At 39.3% G+C, this 21,880-nt stretch overlaps 1 protein-coding gene and 1 pseudogene across 1 annotated transcript in view; one reads left to right on the plus strand and one right to left on the minus strand.

The window, feature by feature from the left end:
* LOC127647859 (guanine nucleotide-binding protein subunit alpha-13) overlaps positions 1–6,587 on the plus strand; it is a 40,625-nt gene extending 34,038 nt beyond the window's left edge. The window contains exon 4 of the mRNA XM_052132359.1: positions 1,205–6,587. Within this exon, the coding sequence (XP_051988319.1) occupies positions 1,205–1,777 (573 nt within the window). The 3' untranslated portion in view covers positions 1,778–6,587. The remainder of the gene's footprint in view (positions 1–1,204) is intronic.
* A 2,395-nt stretch (positions 6,588–8,982) lies between these two features.
* LOC127648118 (monocarboxylate transporter 4-like) overlaps positions 8,983–21,880 on the minus strand; it is a 153,833-nt pseudogene continuing 140,935 nt past the window's right edge.

The raw sequence follows: 21,880 nt of genomic DNA on the forward strand, positions 1-21,880 counted from the left end.
GAAATGTACCTCTGGCATTATGTGCTAGCACTGAGCGTTAAACTGTGGCATAGTACTGCTCTTTAATGTTTAAATGTAATTTAAATGAATACACTTAAGAAATGCAAGTATTGTCAGTAATACATTTAGGCTATGTGTAGTACGAATTTTGACGTTTATTGTTAATTAATTAGGTTACTGTTAAAAATAACTTGTATACAAGGTATATCATTTGTGTACATTTGTATACATTTTTGAGTTCATTAAAACTTCACGTTGTGGATCGTGGAATATTTCGGACCTTTGGACTTATGTTTTTATTTGATATTAAGTTAAATTATAACAATGCGTAAACACTTGGTACTTAACATACCATTTCTAAGGTGATGGTGAGACACACAGAACCCTTGTTTTTGAAATGGAGACTTGACTTCGTTGCAATGCTCTATATTAAGTATTTATCCAAATAAATGTTTTGTAGCCTATAAATTCAGCAGATGAAGGGGTTTGTTTATATATTTCACCAGATGAGATCTAATGAGAAATAATGTTTATTATTTTTCAAAAGATGTGAAGTTGAAGTTTTGAAGTATGTGCTGAAGGGACACATTGCATGCCCTTGCTTTAAATTAGAACACTTGATTGTCTAAGCAAAATAACAAAATTGATGTAAGTGTTGTATAAAAAATGTGAGTAATTATTGTCTATGATTTAGATACAGCAAATCCTCTGCGAGATGTCAGTGATTGTTGTTATTTCACCTTTAGAGGCCAGTGTTAAACTTTAGAACCAAGCCGTTACATCAGTTGCATCCTCCAGCACCGGCCAAAGAGGAACTATCAGCATATCTATCAGAAACTATCAGCATAGTTTTTGGCAGATAACTGATAGTTGCAAAAAGCAACTATTGACACTGATTAATCAGTAAAACCGACATATTGGTCTACCTCTAGAAAATAAAAATGTTCTTAATTTATTTTGGTATGTGATGTTCTGAAATTCGGTTTATTGTCCCATACCTATATTTCATTGTAAGCATCAGGTTTAAACCTTTGAGAAATAGAAAAATTTATAAATTTTCATAAGTTAATTCATTTTGATACTTTTTTTTTCCATGAAGAAGAACTTAAACACCAATGTAAAAGATATTATCATATGTTTCTTTGAATCATGTTTCATCTTAATATCTGTACTGCCCACTGACATAATCTCTGTGTCTCTTCAGGACTATCTACCGACACAGCAAGACATCCTACTGGCCCGTAAGCCCACTAAGGGCATTCATGAGTACAACTTCGAGATCAAGAACGTACCCTTCAAAATGGTGGACGTGGGTGGCCAGCGGTCGGAGCGCCGCAGGTGGTTTGAGTGCTTCGAAAGTGTCACCTCCATCCTTTTCCTCGTGTCGTCCAGCGAGTTTGACCAGGTGCTGATGGAGGACCGTCAAACTAACCGCCTCATGGAGTCGCTCAACATCTTCGAGACCATCGTCAACAACCGTGTCTTCAATAACGTTTCCATCATCCTCTTCCTCAACAAGACAGACTTGCTTGAGGAGAAGGTCAAAAAGGTAGCCATCAAAGACTACTTTCCCGAGTACACAGGGGAGCCGCACAGCCTGGACGACGTGCAGAAGTTCCTTGTGGAGTGTTTCCGGAGCAAGCGCCGAGACCAACAGCAGAAGCCTCTCTACCACCACTTCACCACTGCCATTAACACAGAGAACATTCGCCTTGTTTTCCGTGACGTCAAGGACACCATCTTGCATGACAACCTCAAACAACTTATGCTGCAGTGATGCTGGTCCAACAGTTCCTTTCACATTTCTCTCAAATAACCCTCTTTTGCTCAGATGTTTGTATTCCATACAGTAACCTTCCTGAATAGCTCTGACATGCTTTTATGTGAGTAAGAAGGCATCTCCTAGCAGTCTGTCATGAGCACAGAATGGTGGCTAAGGGTAGAGAAGGGGTTTCCTCTGTCCACTCATTTGTTACTGTCCTTATTCAGCCTGCCAAGAGAAGCTGTATGTGTCATTAAATGTTACCCTCCATCAGTGAAAGCCTGATGCTGCCAAAAGCAATGCATTTCTCCCCATGTTACTAAGTGGAGGGAAACAAATGTTTGGTGGAGAGAGAGAAAGCACTGCCCTTCTGAGCCTTTTAATGCTGACCAAATAGCAAGATAAGATGCAAAAGCAAAGTTTTAACCTTTTAACGGGAACTATGCTCTGAGCCTCTCTTTCGACACTTGCCAGGCCTTAATTTTTTTTCCCATTATCTTGATTGGTGTTTTTAACTTGTAGCTGTCAATCGCTCAATTTTAGAATTTAGTTGTTTTATATAGATATATGTACCTATAAGATTCTTAAGTTATATTTCAAAAGGTTTACACTTTTTCTTCTCCTGATGGATAATGCTTGCGATCGAAGAAATGTTTTTGAGTGGAAACGTGTTTTCGCAACAATATACCACTTGATAAACTTAATTTATACAGTGGTTAGCCATACTAGGCAAGCTGATATATATGGGGCATAAACTCAGGGCTGAATGTAGACCACTTGCGTCATGATAAAATAAACTCCAACATCCACTAATAGTACCTCTCCTTCAGAGGTTGGAAATAAAATTTCCTTGCTAACCTGCAGACATCCTCCTTCACTCAGATTATTTACCATTCCTTTGTTGTTTGTCCATCAGGGAATGGAAAACAAAAAACAAGTGTCTTAATTTATTTGTTTTATTTGGGGTTTTGTCCACAACCAAACCATACTGGCTTTTTTCAGCAGAGCCCAACACATATTTTTTTTTAATATAATATATATAATTTTGCTAACAAAAGCTTCCACATTCACAAGTGCCACGTGTGTAAGGTACCAATGATTCAAACAACTGTTTCCTGTCTGCGTTAGTTGCATAGAAAATGGATAGGACTTTGTCAACCTTGTTCCCCATCAATGGTTGTGTATAGCTACTTTGTATAGTGCCATGTCCTGAATACTATTAAGTATTTTCTGTAAATAGTCTGTACCTTACCCACTTAACTTTTATTTTTTATTTTTTTGGCCACTGTGCACTCAACCGGTTGCCTTTTTTTATTTTCATAAATACTGACTCCTTCCCTCCTTGTAATTTGCTCCTCTCCCATCCATTAAAGATTGCTAATTTTTGGCTGGTTCATCTCTATTGTTCAGGCAACCTTGACTGTGAATGGTGCCTGCATGCGTCTATGCATTCAGATGCTGCTGGTTTCTTTTTGGCTGCAGCGCTGCCGGAAAAAAGAAAATGGTCGGCAGTAGAGGACTCTTTGTCTGGTGTCAAATTCTGCCTTATGCTCTTAGCTGAGGGAGCCCAGGAGGCTCATGAAAGGAAGTATTACTACTCTGCATAGCACTGACAGTATCATGTTTCTTCTGATGCCAATCTATGCCCCCTCAATGCCAAAGAAAATCCGGCATTGCATGATCTCTTTCAGGAGCACAGACACATGTACTTGAGACATAAATGGTGATGGGCAGTTTTAAATGGATTGGGCCCAAAAAATTACCGTCCTGTCATTATATATTTACTTGTATGATGTTCCATAACCGTAAGACTGACTTTATTCAGTAAAACACAAAGGAGATGTTGGGGAGGATGTTGGACTCACAATTGACTTTCATTGTAATTTTTTTTTCAATATAATGAAAGTGAATGGTTAGCTGTAGCTGTCATTCTGCCTAACTTCATCTGTAATGTTTGACTGAAGAAAGTCATATGGGTTTGTAATAACATGTGAGGGGGAATAAATTGATGCCGGAATGTAAATTTTTTGGTGAACTCTCCCGTAAATGTTCTGGGTTCAGTTAAGTTAAGCTCAATCGACAGAATTTTTTGGGCAAAATGTTTATTACCACCACCAAATTTTTTTTTTTTTAAATAGACTCCACACTTATGTAAAGAAAAAAAAAGAATGGCTGTGCAATTAATGCTTTTACAATGGAGCGTAAGTCAGCCCTTATACAAAAAGTACCACAAGACATACATTATTATTATTATTATACATGTAAACATGATTTTAGTGCAATACAATGTGATTTATCATCATTTACTAGCTAGATTAAAGGTTTTACCGCAGATACACCATGACAGCAAAGTTGTAATATTTGATGTAACAACACCAATATTTTAAGAAAGCGATTTTAGCACACGAAAATTATATTAACAAACAGTGTTTGTGTGGCTATGTTTATGGACTGGCCCCATTCACTTTGTATTGTAAGTGCTTAACTCTAACTGCATTATATATATATATATATATATATATATATATATACACACAGCATGCCCAATTATTAGGCTAGTGAGTATTCTGATCTTATTATTTCCATGCACATTTTCTAACTCCAAACCATATAAACTTGAATGCTTATTGGATTCAATCATATTCAGGTGATATGTATTTGTGTAATGATGGAGGGTGTGGCAAAAGTGACTAACACCTTAAATCAAGGTGTGCATAATTATTAAGTGGTTTCATTACCTCAAAAAGATTTAACTGGCAATGAAAGTTATTGTAAAATGCCTTTCAGATGGATGCAACACTCTTGAAATGGCTAAACTATTGAAACATGGCCTCAACTGAATATGATTCATAAGTGAAGTGTCAAGATTGGGCAAAGAAATACCTGAAGACAGATTTTTCAAAGGTTATATGGCCAGATGAAACGAGAGTGACTCTTGATGGACCAGATGGATGGGCCCGTGGCTGGATCAATAATGGGCACAGGTCACCACTTCGAGTCAGGCACCAGAAAGGTGGAGGAGGGGTACTGGTGTGGGCTGCTATCATTAAGAATGAGGTAGTTGGGCCTTTTTGAGTTGAGATGGGACTGAAACTCAAAAGTTGATCGTGAACAGATCAAGAAACTGACAAGACTCCATGGATGGAAGGCTCATGGCATTTATTGAAGAGTAGCTCTAGGTCACTGAATATTTTTAAAAGGTCAAAAAAATTTAAATGTAATTTTGTGCTACTTCTTTGTTGCACTTACTCTAAAATTTGAGAATAAACAATTGAGTTTTGAGAAATTATTTTTGTAAAATAGTTGCCTAATAATTGTGCACACTTATATATTCCCCTGAGAAAGAGAAAACTCACTTTTCCTTTAAACATTCAGGTTTGAGGTTCAATAACATTTTGGATTGACTGAGAGCATTGTGTTTGTGCAACAATAAAAGGAATCCTGAGGAATAGTTTACCTAATACTTGTGTGCGTGTGTGTGTGTGTGTGTATACATGCATTCATCCACATTAAACCCACCTGTCTAATATTGTGTAGGTCCCTCTCGACCGGCCAAAACAGCGCCAACCCATATTCTTCTCACCACAGTTGTACAGAACGTTTATCTGCGTTACCATACACTTTTTATCAGTTCGAACCATTTCCGTTGACCTCTCTTTTATGAGATGCGTGTTGGCGCTGTTTTGTCAGCACGTGGTGGACACAATATTAGGCACGTGGTTTTACAGTTGTGGCTGATCGGTGTGTGTTATTTATTTGTATATGTATATATATATATACACATGTGTGTGTGTGTGTAAATGAGTATTTTTTTTCTTTAGTATTAACATGCAAGAAATGTTGTCGTTTGAGCTTAACATGTATTGAACTTTGAACATTACTTTTAATGCCTTTTTATCACTATCCTTTAAACCATACAAACTTAAATGGTACCAAGAATTCAATATTTTTTCAATTAGTAAATTTCAGCATTTTTACAATGGCATTAGAGATGCTGAAATACCCTCTAGTATTTTCTGTGTTCAGTAGCTGCCTCTTTCCAGCGTGGTGAATCCCAAAACGCTTTATTTTTGGCAATTGAAAACATTGTATTACCTGCCTTAGACATACTTTTGGCCTTTGAGCTAAGTGACCTAAATAGTGTTACATACTTAACTAAATAGATAGGAAATGACAGAGAATGCTTACAAGTCAGACAGCAGATCATCCAAGTTTGTTTGCTCTCAGCTGAGCAGTGTTGGGCCTGAGGGCAAACCCAAGTGCTTGTGAACATGATCACTGGTGTAGCCATGACTGATGAATAGCAAAATCACATAAATAGCCACTGCTGTGATTATGGCGACACCTACCAACATGCATGCCTCCTCAACACCTCTACAATAGTGCATTATGGCTCGTTTGATTTCAAACTTTGTTGCCCTTTAAACGGTTAATGTGTTGTACCCCCAATTTACACGTTTAAAAGTAGGGCGATGCTGCACAGATACACTACTTAATTACGCCGTATTCCTACTCTGCACACTCTGCTATGGTGTGTGCGAGAGATAAAAGGCTTTATTCTCAAAGTTTTGTGGCGCAATAGACACCAGCGATGTCTCCATTTATGTTTTCTCCAATCTTCCCAAACGAATCGATGATGGTTTATAAACAAATGAATCTTTCTCACTGTAGCTGTCTCTGAAATGTGATTCTGTTCAGAGACAGATTTGTTCTTTTCAGTTTTGCCCAGATAATCAAGATAATAATGATTTTTATTATCCAAGGATTATGCCTGCCATAAAAAAATCCTAGTGCCTCCAAATTTGATACGTTTCCACCCTCACCACCCCCCTTTTTTTATTATGACTATTTTTATTTATGTGGATTTTGATTTATGTGGATATTTCAAGTCCTCTTATCAAAATAATATGCTAAACATTTTAAAGACTCTTGCGCTCAGTACAGAATATCTGCTTTCATCGTACAGTCACATATGCTTCCTCACTCTTCATCACTGACTCAATAAAAACCTTTTCAAAAATGTTCATTTGGATGTTTTTGTGGAATAAACTACGTTCAGGGAATTCTGTAGCTTGTTTTAATTTCTCTAAATTCATGTGTACAGTTATGGCCATATATTAAAGTGCAATTCCACTTCACCTACACTAGGCTGTAGTGTTGCACCAAATAAATAAATAAATACAGATTTCTACTGGACACCTAGACCTTTAACATACAGCAACATAATCACTAGGTGTGCTTATGGTGATCAGCCTTTGTAGTAGTAACCAAATAACCACTACACAGGAGACGATTATAAAAATCACGTTTATTCTACAGTGATCGTATATAATTGCCATATTCAGTTGTGTAGCATCTCACAGGCAGAAATCTGCATTACAGTTTTATTAAATAATAATTAAAAAAAAGTACAAATCAAGATAAAAGTATGCCCAAAATGTGTCTTCTCACTGCAAGTATAAAACGTAAGTATACAGTATAATATATACATTATGACAAATAAACAACAGTATACAGAAGATAAGAATCAGAATACATTAAGTTCTATTTGCATTTTGAAGTCACCTCAAATTATCTATAACACAATTCTGCCATTTATGTAAATTAACATTACATTTGCAACTTTAATCCAAGATTTTGATTGTATTAATATACAAATATTAATGATCTTTGAGGAAATTATTTGCAATGCACACTCCAAATTCTGACGACAACATGACATTCTTGGGAATTTTGTAAGGAACTTTTCAGTGTGTTTGTTTGTTGGCTGCAAGATATTTAGCAGGAATTCAAAGGGACCCATTTTTCTATGTCAGAAAGCCTTTGACATCTGTTCTGCACAATTAATCTCTCATAAAACATTTCTAAAATGAGTGACGGCATCAAAAAACATGGAATACTTGCAGGTGCTGTAGGTAATGCCCCTAGTAATTTGACTATACGTCATCATCTAAAATGGGTAATGTTTCATTTTATATGTTACAATTAAAGCAGACAAGATGAGGTCCCACAAATTTTCACTTGTGAAAAGTACTGAGACTGTTATGATTGTTCACGGTCAACATACTTAAATAAATAGTGAGGGCACATTTCTCACTGACTTTGGTAAATGAGAAGTATAAAAGGTCATGCTTACCCTCCTTAAAAACGTGTCTCTCAGTGGAGACTGTGGTGTATGCGTTCTGTCACTGTCACTGGAAAGGAGCCTCAAAACTCTTCCTGTAACAGTTTCAATAAATAATAAAAATGACAATAAATGTAAACACATTTTTGTGATTAGGATTAGAGACTTGCATGTGTCAACTCTTCAGGTGAGGCAGCATTCATACTGGTTAAGGCTTGTTCTTGGCAGGACTGTTGTCAGTCTCCACTTCTACAAAGTCAGTAGGGGCATCATCACTACCCCGTGAGGTTGAGTCTCAGTGAGTTTTTTGCCCCAGGTGATTCCCTCTCCAAAGGCAGATGTCAGTTTTAACTGGACGCACCAGTCCAAGAAACAGAGCCCCGACTCCCAGGCCAGCCGCACAGGAATAAAAGGCTGATCTATAATATTGAGTCACATCTATCAGAAAACCTGACAACAAAAAGATAAGAATCAACTTTATTGAGCATAGTACAGGTACAGATCCAATGAAATGCAGTTGTTTTGCATATCCCAACTAATCTGGGGTCAGAGCCCCTGGAGCATGTAGGGTCAAGGGCCATACTCAAGTGCCCAACAGTGGTATCTTGGCAGTGCTAGGGCTTGAACCCCCAACCTTTCAGTCAGTAACCCAGAGCCTTAACCGCTGAGCCACCACTGGCCCTTCAATTCATTTTAATTCATTAATAATTGTTAACTGCAGTAATGTTGACGAGTCAAGTGCTAGTGAACCTGTGGCAGGATTAGCCCAATGAAATACCAGTCATAGCACTGCTTGAATTCCTTCTCTGTAATTGTGAAAAGGATAAGTGAATAGAAAAGGATGTCATATGTACCAAGAAAATTGTTTTAATCAAACAATAATTCAACATAGAAAATAATTCTAGGCAAATTATGGAAACCAAATAAGTTAGTGATCCAACAGCAAATAGGTGGCAGCCATTCAAAAGTAAAGCTGAAAAAGCAATGCTGAGGCTTATATTTTTTTTTCAGTCATATTAAACTCAACTCAATTATTTTGAAAGGTTGGTTCCTAAAATGTATGTATAACACATATAACCCAAATTAACACAATTTGTCACACAAATATACACAGTGCATTTCCTGCAATGATTCCCATGGTGATGTACATCTCAACGATGGATTGGGTAAGAGCTGTTGTGATGGTTCCCAGGCTGATCAGAAGTCCACCAAGCATGACGACTGGCTGATAGCCAAAGTGGTTACTCATAACTGTGGAGAGGGGAGCTGTGGGCGAAATTACACTAAATCAAATAATCACTGACACTGCATGTTGATGATAACACTCAAGTAACAAGTTTTCCTATTTTCACGCACTGTAATACATTTGCACGTTTATAACTCATTAATAATGCATGACTTAGAATTAAATGAAGGGGTTCTTTTTCAAGTCTTAAACTGTCAATTTATGGTGGTGTTTTATATTTAGTGAGGGTATTAGAACAGTATTACTAGCAAGTTTTGCTTTGGGTAATCAGTGTCTATCGAAGCCCCTTAGAGTGACTGCGTTGATGAAAAAGAACGCAATTTTTGAATTCTGTGGAAAAATGTGAATCCATCTGTCGAGTCATGACATGATGGGGCTGCTTTATCGCTGGGTAAAGTGACTGAATCTCTGGTCAGCTCTCATAACAGCCAGCAGCCCTTATACAGCACAAGTCAGCATATCCATTAATCGGGGCATCGCTTGCTCTCAGCACAATTCCAAGGCAGAAAAGCTGCACTTGGCAGTCTGGATCAGTTTGATAGGTTCATATTGAAAGACATCAAAATCTGTTTGTTAATTTGTTTGTTTGTTTGTTTGTTTTTTCATGCATATTCAAGGCATTACAGGGTTCCTACTCCTATTGACTTTCATTTCTATGACTTTTCCAAGCATTCATGATTACTAGATAAAGATTGTTTTGTGTCTGTTTTTATTTTTTTAATTATTTTATTACACTCACATAGAGCAATTTCAAGCAGATTTTTATTGTAGAATTTAGCATTTAAGATGTTTTCATGTCCATGATTTTTCCAGGCCTGAAAATCACACTTTTAAAATTCCCCAGCGGTTTTAATTTATGTGAAAATAAGATTAGAAAATCACACTCATGAACATAATATCTGAGATCTGATGAGCAAGCTTGTCTCTTAAAAAATAGTTCACCCAAAATGTTTTGCCCGCAAATGCAGTTTCATAACCTCTGGTTAAAAGCAGTGTTTAAAAAGTAGAAAACCCCTTGTTAAGCACAGTGCGAAAAGTCCTTTGAAATGTTTGGTGTCTCAAGACTGATATACAGGTAAAGGCCATGACAAAGACACATATGGAAACGACCCAGACACTCTGCTGTTGGATTCACTGAAGCAGCTCATAAGGTCCTGGAGGAAGATTCAAAAAATCTTGATGATGCCATAGGTCAGTGGTTCCCAAACTTTTAGCAGACATGTACCCCCTGAGACATTATAGATCTTCCGGAGTACCCCCAACACCAATTGTTAACAACAAGGGTTTTTTATTTAATAATATTTATTTTTATCAATTACGTCGAGAATAGTGAATAGAATCATAAAAATATGATACAAATCTCATCAAAAGTCAACATATGATACAAATGTGCTGAATATAATGATTTTAAACAGATATGCACCCAATCTCACACAAAATAGGCCTACAACACATATCCAACATCTCATTAAAGATTTTGTTAACTTTTCACATACTGATAAGTATTGTTTTTCACATATGATGACATATTTTCTTAACTTCTCTGTTGTAAAATAATAATAAAAAGTGAACACATTAACAATAGTAAACTAAATAGTAAACAGTAAACTAAATTGTAGTAAACCACACAGAATAGGCCTACCACCTCTCCATCCACATCACCAGTTTAATCAATGTGAGGGATGTGCCTGGATGTTCTTACATAATGCAGCGATGTTAGGCCGAATTGGGGACAGTTTCAGTCTTAGATCATTTTCCACAAACAGTCTGTACCTATACTTGGTCTTAAATTAAATTACTATTAGTAGAAGTTAATATAATAAAATACGTAGACCTACGCAAAAAAACTAGTTGAGGATAAATTCTTTAAAATTGGGCAATTCAAGCGTTATGGACGTGACATTTGCAGTCAAAACTTGAAATATAAATTCTCAGAAAATGCATTTAATACTGAAACGTCTGTTTATATATCCATACTCCCTTAATAAAGCTCCAGACATTAGAAAAATATCAGTCTACACATGCGTTTTATATTTAATATGAGAGAAATACACATGTGACGTGACACAAAAAATCTTTAACTTTTAGGTGCCAAAATATGTTTTAGTAATTCTATGAACTACACTGCGCAAAACAAAAGTAATACTACCCACCGGATGAGGGTCGGCCTCCACAGAACTTAAAATATTATTTTTATTTAATTTTTTGTGTTCGCATTTATGAGGAAAAAAACAATGTTACGGACGTGACAGTTCTCCGTTACGGACATGACCACTCTGAAAGTGACTTTAAAACTTTCTTTAAAGTGAATTTCGTTTTTTATTAATTGTATCTTAATTTTAATCAGTGTTTCATCAACCAATTGCCTGGATTTAATAAATAAGAAGTAAATATAGTAGAAAATAGATCATCATGTCATGGAGGCGCCAGCGCGTGAACAGAACTCTCGTCTAATAAATGAACCGAAACACAGCGTATAAGGTACTTGCCTCACAGGCCTGAGAAATATATAGAAAACTTGAAATGTCTACTTTTTAACAGAACAATTCAAAACGAAAGAAATCAGACCCTCTGCTTATGTAATCCGTATGAAATGTGCATTTCTCTCTGGCGCGTTCACTACTGAAGATCGCGAGTCAACATCGCCAACTTCATCTTTGCAGTCGACACTGACAAACACTTGTTTATTAATAAACAATTAAAATGTCTCCTTGCTATATTTGACATATTCATAATCATTACTTTTGCCGGTTCTTTGTGGCAGCTTTTAGATACTTTATTGGCAGCGTCACCCTTGCATGTTACATGAACGCGTCACCACTGCATCAGCACCGAAAACATGATTTTTTTCAAATCTAAAATCAAAAATCGTGATACGAACCGAATTGTAGGTTTGGTCTATCGTTACAGCCTAGTAAGATGAGAAAGCAGGAGTTTAGTCGTTTGATTGTAAAAAAAACAATGGCTGAACATCTTTGCCAAGCGCAAACCAGTACAGAAGTAATCAATAAATTATCGGGAGGGTCATGCCTTTTTTCACAATCATTTTGGAGGGTTATAGAAAAAATTATTGCTGGCGAAGGGAGGGTCAAGTCTTTTTTGACTACAGATCTCAAAACTCCTCCGGTAACCCCTTAAATAAAAAACGAACAGTCCCTTAGATCTTTTTTCGCGTACCCCCTGAAATCAGTCCACGTACCCCTGGGGGTACACGTACCCCAGTTTGACAACCGTGGCCATAGGTGAAAACCTCCATGAGGTTTTCTTCTTCGTGGAGGTTTTCACCTATGGCATCATCAAGATTTTTGGAATTTTCCTCCACCACCCAGCCCCAGTCACCATCTGGCACTTCAGCATACACATTGGGGCTTGAGCAGCCCTTTATAGGAGACATCACTCCTTTCATCTTTGATGCTGATGTTTCTATATTGTGATTGAACAAAGTTACAGGAGTGATTAAAGTTGTTTAAAGCAGATCATGTGCAACAACAAAGTTTAGCAATGAGATCAACCCTTTTTAAAGGAATATTCCGGGTTCAATACAAGTTAAGCACAATCGACAGCATTTATGGCATAATGTTGATTACCACAAAAATGTATTTAGACTCATACCTCCTTGTCTTTAAAACAAGCAAAAAATAGAGGTTACAGTGAGGCACATACAATGGAAGTGAATGGAAGCCAATCGTAAACATTCAGATACTCACTATTTAAAATGTACAGTCACACGACATAAACAAAAATGTGTAAACATGATTTTAGTTTAATAAAAAATCTTTTACGAACCTTTTCTTTGTAAAGTTATCTAAAATTTTACAACTTTGCTGCCATGACGACTGTAAAAACAATGATTTTAGCCATTTTGCAGCTCAAGCAATACACAAGTTTTAACATAATTATTCATGTAAGTGCTTTTATAAAATAATCTTCACATTTCTGCCTTTAATTCCTCTAAAAATTGGCCCTATTCACTTCCATTGTAAGTGTCTCACTGTAACCCAGATTTTGCCTTTTTCTTTTTTTTACGACAGTGGTAATCAAATATATCTGACTTTCTGAAAGTCAGTAAAATCTAAGTAATTTGCTTACAAAAACTGAAGTTATTTGTTGCATACTTTAATTTTCATCAAATTAGACATCTGTATCTATTTTGTTAAACAGAAAAAGTTTTAGAAATTAAACAATTTCCACATTAGCTCTGGTGGCATGCTATTGCCACACATTGACGATATTTATACCTCAAGGATCCATTTTACTTTATCGAGACTTACCCATAAAAATGACTTTCGTTGGTGTAACTTAATTTGTCAGGTTTATTTAGTGTGAGATCAAATAACACATTTGACTTGAATAAATTCAGCATTTTTCTCCCAATTTGGAATGCCCAATTCCCACTACTTAGTAGATCCTCATGGTGGCACTGTTACTCACCTCAAGCCAGGTGGCGTAGGACAAGTCTCAGTTGCCTCCACTTCTGAGAGAGTCAATCCGCGCATCTTATCACGTGGCTCATTGTGCATGACACCACGGAGACTCATGCTACTCTCTACGATCCACACACAGTCTACCATGTGCCCCATTGAGAGCGGGAACCCCTAATTGCGATGACCAAGTGGTTTCCCCATGTGATTCTACCCTCCCTAGCAACCAGGCCAATTTGGTTGCTTAGGAGACCTGGCTGGAGTCACTCAGCATGTCCTGGATTTGAACTCGCGACTCCAGGGGTGGTAGTCAGCGTACTCGCTGAGCTACCCAGCCCACTAAAAATCAGCTGATTTAAATGTTGCCAAATGAAGCATTTTTAGGTTACCAGACAAAATATTTTTACAGCATAGTTGAACACAAGAGGCAGCAATGGGCTGTGTCTTGTTACACCTCTCATATCTTTAATCTGGTGCTCCAAATCATATGTGTGCAACAAAACTTGTCATGAAACCACTATGGATGGACAATGACAGTAATTGGTGGTAGTGTCCAAGCAAAGCAACACTTTCAAAAAGTAATTTTGATCAAATCTAGACAGGCCTCATTTCCAGCAACAATCACTCCAACACCTTATCCTTGAGTAATCATGCTAAATTGGTACTAGAAAATCCCTTGCATTCTATCAAACAAAGTTGAAAGTTATTTGGCTCATAAAATTAAGTCTAACATTGTCTTTGTGTTTATTTTTTAGTTGCCACCAGTACCGCCGCTCCCTATAAGCAGACTAAGCAGTCTGTGTAGGGCACCAACTCCCTACGAGGGCACCAGAAAGTCCACCAGCTGCCCTTACTCGCATGTTATATGTTATTCAAGGACCCGAAAGCAGTTGTGGAACACGATTCCGCCCAGCATTCCTCGGCGGTGAAGAAGCAGAAGGAGGCCATCTCTAACAACATCAAGCCCCGTCGCACTTCCAGCACGGGCCGTGCTCCTTCTGCCCGCCGAGGGCGTCCTCCTCCTACCTCAACCAAGAGCGGGCCCAGCTCTCAGCCCCAGCGTCGAGCACCCCGCAGGAAGCGCACGCCCCCCGTCTCACGGACCCCTTCGAGGACCCGGAGGGCTCCCAAGCGTTCCTGATACAGGCGACCCAGTGATCGAGACGCTGAAGATGAAAAAGGGTTTCTACAGCCCTTACTTCATTGTAGCCAAGAAAGGCGGCGGAGCAACCAGAGAGAAACATGATTGATTCAAGGAATGCAAGAAACTCTTACATCAACAGAAGATCTTTTTTTCACTGATGTTCCTAGCCAAATTGAGAATAGATGCTAAGGATGTCTGCAAAGTATTTACATGTCCCCAGCAAGCAATGTCCTTCATAGAGACAATGGAGTAAGTCACTGTGTGATACTCACGTTGCTGCCGAGTGAGCCTGACTCACTGAACATTCACTTGACCGTCCGAGGAAACTGGGCGCCTTTTTTATTTATTTTGTGCTGGTTCCGCCTAGCGGATTGGGTTTGTTTTGTGTAGTAACACTCCTTTGGGACAGTGTTGTGGATGAATCTGCACATTCTCTGTGCTTATGCCTCCTATTGGCTGGATTTTGTTTTGTGGAGTATTTCTTGCAAGACATTGGAGTGATTAGGTAATTTATGGCACTCATGTAACAATCAAATGGGCCGGTTCACTGAATATTTGTTTGACTGCCTGAGGAAACTGAACAGCTTTTTGTTTTGTTTTTCATGCTGGTTCTGCTAGGTGCTGAAGCTTGTTTTATTCCCAGTAAATTTATTGGACTTGTTCATTTTGACCCCTTAATTAAAAGGTTTTCGAACAATGTGGGCAGGTGGGCTTCATTTCATTTATCTATGATTGGGAAGGTTAATGTTATTAAAATGAATTGTATTCCAAAATTGAACTTCCTGTTACAATTTCTCCCTGTAGATATCCCCCTCTCTTATTTCAAGCAATTTGATAGCACAACGAAGTCCTTCATTTGGAATGGTAAGCGTCCTAGATTACATTTTAATGTTAGATAGGCTGATTGAAAAAGTTGGGCTAGGCCTACCCAAGATTTTGTTTTATTATTATGAGTCTCAGACATTTGGCTCATTTGTTGCTTTCAACTGAGAGAGCCCCTCCCTGGTTTTGTATTGAACAGGAAGTTCTTGCCCCTATTTCGCAATTGCAAAGCCTTTCTATCAAACTAAGTTAAGTTACACCCAGTGTCGAGAGTGTTTAATTCAGACATTTATTTAAATGTTGCCACAAGCAACCCTAAATTATGTATTAATATGTCCCCTTTCTGCTGGTCAGAGTGGATTGTGAGGGGGGTAACTGCACTCGGTGACCTATATGAGTGTGGATTGTGGAGATCTTTTGAAAATGTGGTTTAACATTTTAGGATTCATATCTCAGTTCTATAGGTATTTATAACTGTGCCACCTGCTTTGTATTGTTTTTGGGAGTAGCACACACCCCCTTAAATCGGCAGATACTCAGGGAGTGGTGATTACTTCTTTTGGGAAAGGTCATGAGGCATCAGTGTATTTACTCCCTGCGAATTCAGAGTCTGGGAGTCGGAGCTTTAACTTCTATCAAAAGATTATGGGAGATTTAAACTTGGTATTGGAGGAGGGAGCATGGGCTAGGATTCTAAAAACATCAAGTCAGCATCTAGAGATGCAAGGGTTCACCTTATGCAATTCAAGATTTTACATAGATTCTATTGGTCACCCTCTAGATTGTATAGGCTTGGTCTTAAAGACACACCCACCTGCTGGCGATGCCAATCAGAAAATGGAGAAACAACCCATGTTTTTTGGGGGGGAGATAAGATCCAAGAATTTTGGTTGAAGGTTCAGAGTTTTATATGTGATGTTTGGGCACTCAAATTTGACTTTGTCCCAGACTCTGTATTTTGGGCGATGGTGTCATCAATTTGGGGGAATTTCAGACCAGTGTTTTGATTGGCAGGCAGATTATTTTAAGGGGATGAAAGTCGGATGGTGTGCCCTCATTTCCGGAGTGGTGTGTGGAGATGGGGAGGGTGGTAGCTTTCGAGGAGGTGTCAAGCAGAAGGCTGGGGGTTTGGGATTTGTTTGATAGGAAATGGGACAATACATTCGTATTTTAGGAGGACTCTCGGGTAGGGACAGCTCATAAAGAGTGAGATTCTAGTGCTGTTTAATGGCATACATTAAATACAAATGGATAATCAAAAATGTTATAACCCCTTTCAAAGAAATTCCTCAGAAAAAACCTGTGCATTTTGTTATTTGTTATATTGCCGGCTCTTGACGTCACGGGCGCATCCTTCTGGTCTACACAGCTATGCGAATGCATTAGCGCAGTGCTGCAGTAAACAGCAGTGATGGGAAGTCTGATTATTTTCAATTAACTGGTTCTTTCGGACAGTTGGTTTCATTGAACCGGTTCATAAAACCGATTCGCCAGTTCTTTTACGTCATCATGTAATGACGTCATTGTAATGCATAACGCTAATACCCTGGCATTTTGGAACATGTTCAAACACATTCAATGAAGCCATATGTAAGCCATAATGCCATTGTTAAGTTTTATTTAATTAACTTATTATAATAAGGGCATTTATTGTCATCAGTGTTTCATTCGGTTGTCTTACAATACATCCTATATTTAAGCAGCTCACTGATCAGCAGTTCTCAGTATTAAGTCTGAAAGAGGTGATTCTTAGTTCAATGTACTGGTGACTCGCAAACTGCGGTGATCGACTCAATGTACTGTTGATGTGAGAGCTGCTTTCCTCGCATCAGTGAACTGTTGACTTGAGAACTGTTACATGTGACTCAATATACTGTTGACATGAGAGCTACTGTCACCGGATCATTGTACTGTTGACTCAAGAACTGTTACATGTGACTCAATGTACTGTTGACATGAGTGCTACTGACCCCAAATCATTGTACTGTTGACTGAAGAACTGTTGTGAGTGACTCAATGTACTGTTGACACGAGAGCTACTTTACCCGGATCAGTGAACGGTTGTCTCATGAACTGTTGCAAGCGAGTCTGTGTACTGTTGACACGAAAGCCACTGTCATTGTACTGTTTACTCAAGAACTGTTGCAAGTGCCTCATTGTACTGTTGACGCGAGAGCTACTGTCCCAGGATCCTTGTACTGTTGACTCAAGAAATGTTGCGAGTGACTCAATGTACTTTTGACACGAGAGCTACTGTCCCTGGATCAGTGTACTGTTGTCTCAAAAACTGTTGTGAGCGCCTCAATGTACTGTTGACACGAGAGCTACTGTCCCTGGATCATTGTACAGTTGACTCAAGAACTGTTGCGCGTGACTCAATGTACTGTTGACACGAGAGCTACTGTCCCTGGATCATTGTACAGTTGACTCAAGAACTGTTGCGCGTGACTCAATGTACTGTTGACACGAGAGCTACTGTCCCTGGATCATTGTACTGTTGCGAGCGCCTCGTTGGACTGTTGACATGAGAGCTACTGTCCCTGGATCATTGTATTGTTGACTCAAGAACTGTTGTGAGCGCCTCAATGTACTGTTGACACAAGAGCTACTGCCCCTGGATCATTGTACTTTTGACTCAAGAACTGTTGCGAGCGACTCAATGTACTGTTGGCACAAGAGCTACTGTCCCCGGATCAGTGAACGGTTGTCTCATGAACTGTTGCGAGCAAGTCTATGTACTGTTGACGTGAGACCTGCTGTCTCTGGATCAGTGAACTGTTGTCTCATGAACTGTTGTCTCATGAACTGTTGCAAGCGACTCAATGTACTGTTGACACGAAAGCCACTGTCCCCGGATCATTGTACTGTTGACTCAAAAACTGTTGCAAGCGCCTCATTGTACTGTTGATACGAGAGCTACTGTCCCAGGATCCTTGTACTGTTGACTCAAGAAATGTTGCATCCGACTCAATGTACTGTTGACACGAGAGCTACTGTCCCTGGATCAGTGTACTGTTGACTCAAGAACTGTTGTGAGTGCCTCAGTGTACTGTTGACACGAGAGCTATTGTCCCTGGATCATTGTCGTTTTGACTCAAGAAATGTTGCGAGCGACTCAATGTACTGTTGACACGAGAGCTGCTGTCCCTGGATCAGTGTACTGTTGACTCAAGAACTGTTGCGAGTGCCTCAGTGTACTGTTGACACGAGAGTTACTGTCCCTGGATCATTGTCCTTTTGACTCAAGAACTGTTGCGAGCGACTCAATGTACTGTTGACACGACAGCTACTGTCCCTGGATCATTGTTCTTTTGACTCAAGAACTGTTGCGAGCGACTCAATGTACTGTTGACGTGAGAGCTCCTGTCCCTGGATCAGTGAACTGTTGTTTCGTGAACTGTTGATGTGAGAGCTGCTCTCCCCGGATTAGTGAACCATTGTCTCACAAAATGTTGCTAGCAATTATATGTACTGTTTACGCGAGACCTACTGTCCCCATATCAGTGAACTTTTGTCTCACAAAATGTTGCAAGCCACTCTATGTACTGTTGACGCGAGACCTGCTGTCCCCGGATCAGTGAACTGTTAACTCAAGAACTGTTGCAATTGAATTAATGTACTGTTGACGCAAGACATGCTGACCCCAGATCAGTGAACTGTTATCTCACGAACTGGTGAGAGCGACTCAATGTACTGTTGACGCGAGACATGCTGTCCCCGGATCAGTGAACTGTTAACTCAAGAACTGTTGCGAGCGACTCAATGTACTGTTGACACGAGAGCTACTCTCCCCGGATCAGTGAACTGTTAACTCAAGAACTGTTGCAAGCGAGTCTATGTATTGTTGACGTGAGAGCTGCTGTCCCCAGATCAGAGAACTGTTGTCTCAAGAACCCTTGCAAGCTACTCAATGTACTGTTGATGCTAGAGTTGCTGTCCCTGGATTAGTGAACTGTTAACTCAAGAACTGTGGTGAGCGACTTAATGTACTGTTGACACGAGAGCTACTGTCCTCAGATCAGCGAACTGTTGTTTTGCGAACTGTTCGAGCGACTTAATGTACTGTTGACACAAGAGCTGCTCTCCCCAGGTCAGTGAACTATTGACTCAAGAACTATTGCAACCGACTCAATGTACTGTTGATACGAGAGTTACTGTCACTGGATCAGTGAACTGTTGTCTCAAAAACTGTTACAAGTACATCTATGTACTGTTGATGTGACCTGCTGTCATCAGTGAACTGTTGTCACTCGAACTGTTGCGAGCGACTCAATGTACTGTTGACGCAAGACATGCTGTCCCCGGATCAGTGAACTGTTAACTCAAGAACTGTTACGAGTGACTCAATGTACTGTTGAAGCGAGACATGCTGTCCCAGGATCCGAGAACTGTTGTCTCACAAACTGTTGTGAGCAAATCAATGTACTGTTGGCTCGAGAACTTTTACGAGTGATTCATTGTACTGTTGACTCAAGATTTGCTGTGATAGACTCAATGTACTGTTGACTCGAGATCTACTGTCCCCAGATCAGTGTACTGTTGACTCACAAACTGTTGTGAGCGACTCTATGTGCTGTTGATACGAGACCTGCTGTCCTGATCAGTGAACTGTTGAGTCGAGAACTGTTACGAGTGGCTCTTTTGACTGTTGACCTGAGAACTGCTGTGAGCAACTCAATGTACTGTTGATTTGAGAGCTGTTGTCCCTGGATCAGTGTACTTTTGACTCAGAAACTGTTTTTTTTTCTTCATACGTTGATAAAACGGTAACACAATTAAGTCATAAACATATTTTGAGTATACTTAATCACACGCATACTAAGTATCAGTAGCTCATCAGTTCTCTGTGTGTCGGTGTCACGATTCACTGTTGTCTGCCCTGTGTTTTGCCTCTGTCATCTGTTCCCCATGGACTACACTTCCCATAATTCCCTGCCCTCATCACTGCCAGCTGTCTTCTATTGTCCTCACCTGTGTTTCATTTACTCGTTAGTCTTCTTGTATATAATGCCCTGTTGGTTGCTTGTTCTTTGTCAGTTGTTGAATGTACCTGAATGTGTTTTGACCTACCGTGGTTTCCCCTGTTTATGTTTTTGTTTCCCATCGTGGATGTTTTATTTGTTCCTGTGTTTACCCGTTATTTTGTACTTGTTTGTTTCTGTTCATTAAACTCTTTTGCCGCACCTAGATCCAGCTATTGAACTTCCTTCCTATTCGTTACAGAAAACACAGGTGAGGACAATAGAAGACAGCTGGCAGTAATGAGGGCAGGGAATTATGGGAAGTGTAGTCCATGGGGAACAGATGACAGAGGCAAAACACAGGGCAGACAACAGTGAATCGTGACAGTCAGAAACATCTGAAATAGGCAATTCTCAGTTCAGTGTACTGTTCACTCGAGAACTGTTAAGAGAAACTCATTGTACTGTTGACTCAAGAACTGTTGCGACTGGAGCGTTCAGTCTGATTTGTGAACTAGTTGGAGTGGTTCATTGCAAAGAAGAGTTAGGAAAAGCAGATATCACCAGTTCTAGGATCATATTACTCCCAGTTATTGGCTCATTTCGAGTCAGAGTGTCTGAAACGTGAGTCAGGTTGAGATATTTAATATTCAAAGAGTAGGGGGCCTGGGTAGCTCAGTAAGTATTGACGCTGACTACCACCCCTGGAGTCGCTAGTTTGAATCCAGGGCATGCTGAGTGACTCCAGCCAGGTCTCCTAAGCAACCAAATTGGCCTGGTTGCTAAGGAGGGTAGAGTCAGATGGGGTAACCGCCTTGTGTTATAATGTGTGGTTCTCGCTCTTGTAGGGGCACGTGGTGAGTTGTGCGTGGATGCCGCGGAGAATAGCATGGGTCTCCACACAGGCTCTGTCTCTGCGGTAACGCACTCAACAAGCCACCTGCGCGGATTGATGGCCTCAGACGTGGAGGCAACTGAGATTCGTCCTACGCTACCACGAGGACTGAGAGTGCATTGAGAATTGGGCATTCCAAATTGTGAAGAAAAGGGGAGAAAGAAAATATATAAAAATTAAATTGTGGATCAGTTTTGACTCGAGACCCAAACTGTTTCAGTCCTGTTTGTTGAACATATATATATATATATATATAAAAATGAGTGATAACTTGAGAAAAGCTTTGCCTGAAGAGTCTTTTTGGGACTGGTTTGACAATAGTTACTGGGATAGAGGGTTTGGGATGGGATATAGTAAATATGAGGATTAAAAAAAAGATCTCCTAAATAATTTTTCTTCTCCAGTAGTAAGATTATGCATTTATTTTCACTGACAGTCTTACAGGTGTATTGTCATAGAGATTAAGTAATAAACTAAGTTTGTTATATAAGGATAGCTTGCATCA

The sequence above is a fragment of the Xyrauchen texanus genome, chromosome 8 (genome assembly GCF_025860055.1).
Source record: "Xyrauchen texanus isolate HMW12.3.18 chromosome 8, RBS_HiC_50CHRs, whole genome shotgun sequence".
NCBI classification, from domain to species: Eukaryota; Metazoa; Chordata; class Actinopteri; order Cypriniformes; family Catostomidae; genus Xyrauchen; species Xyrauchen texanus.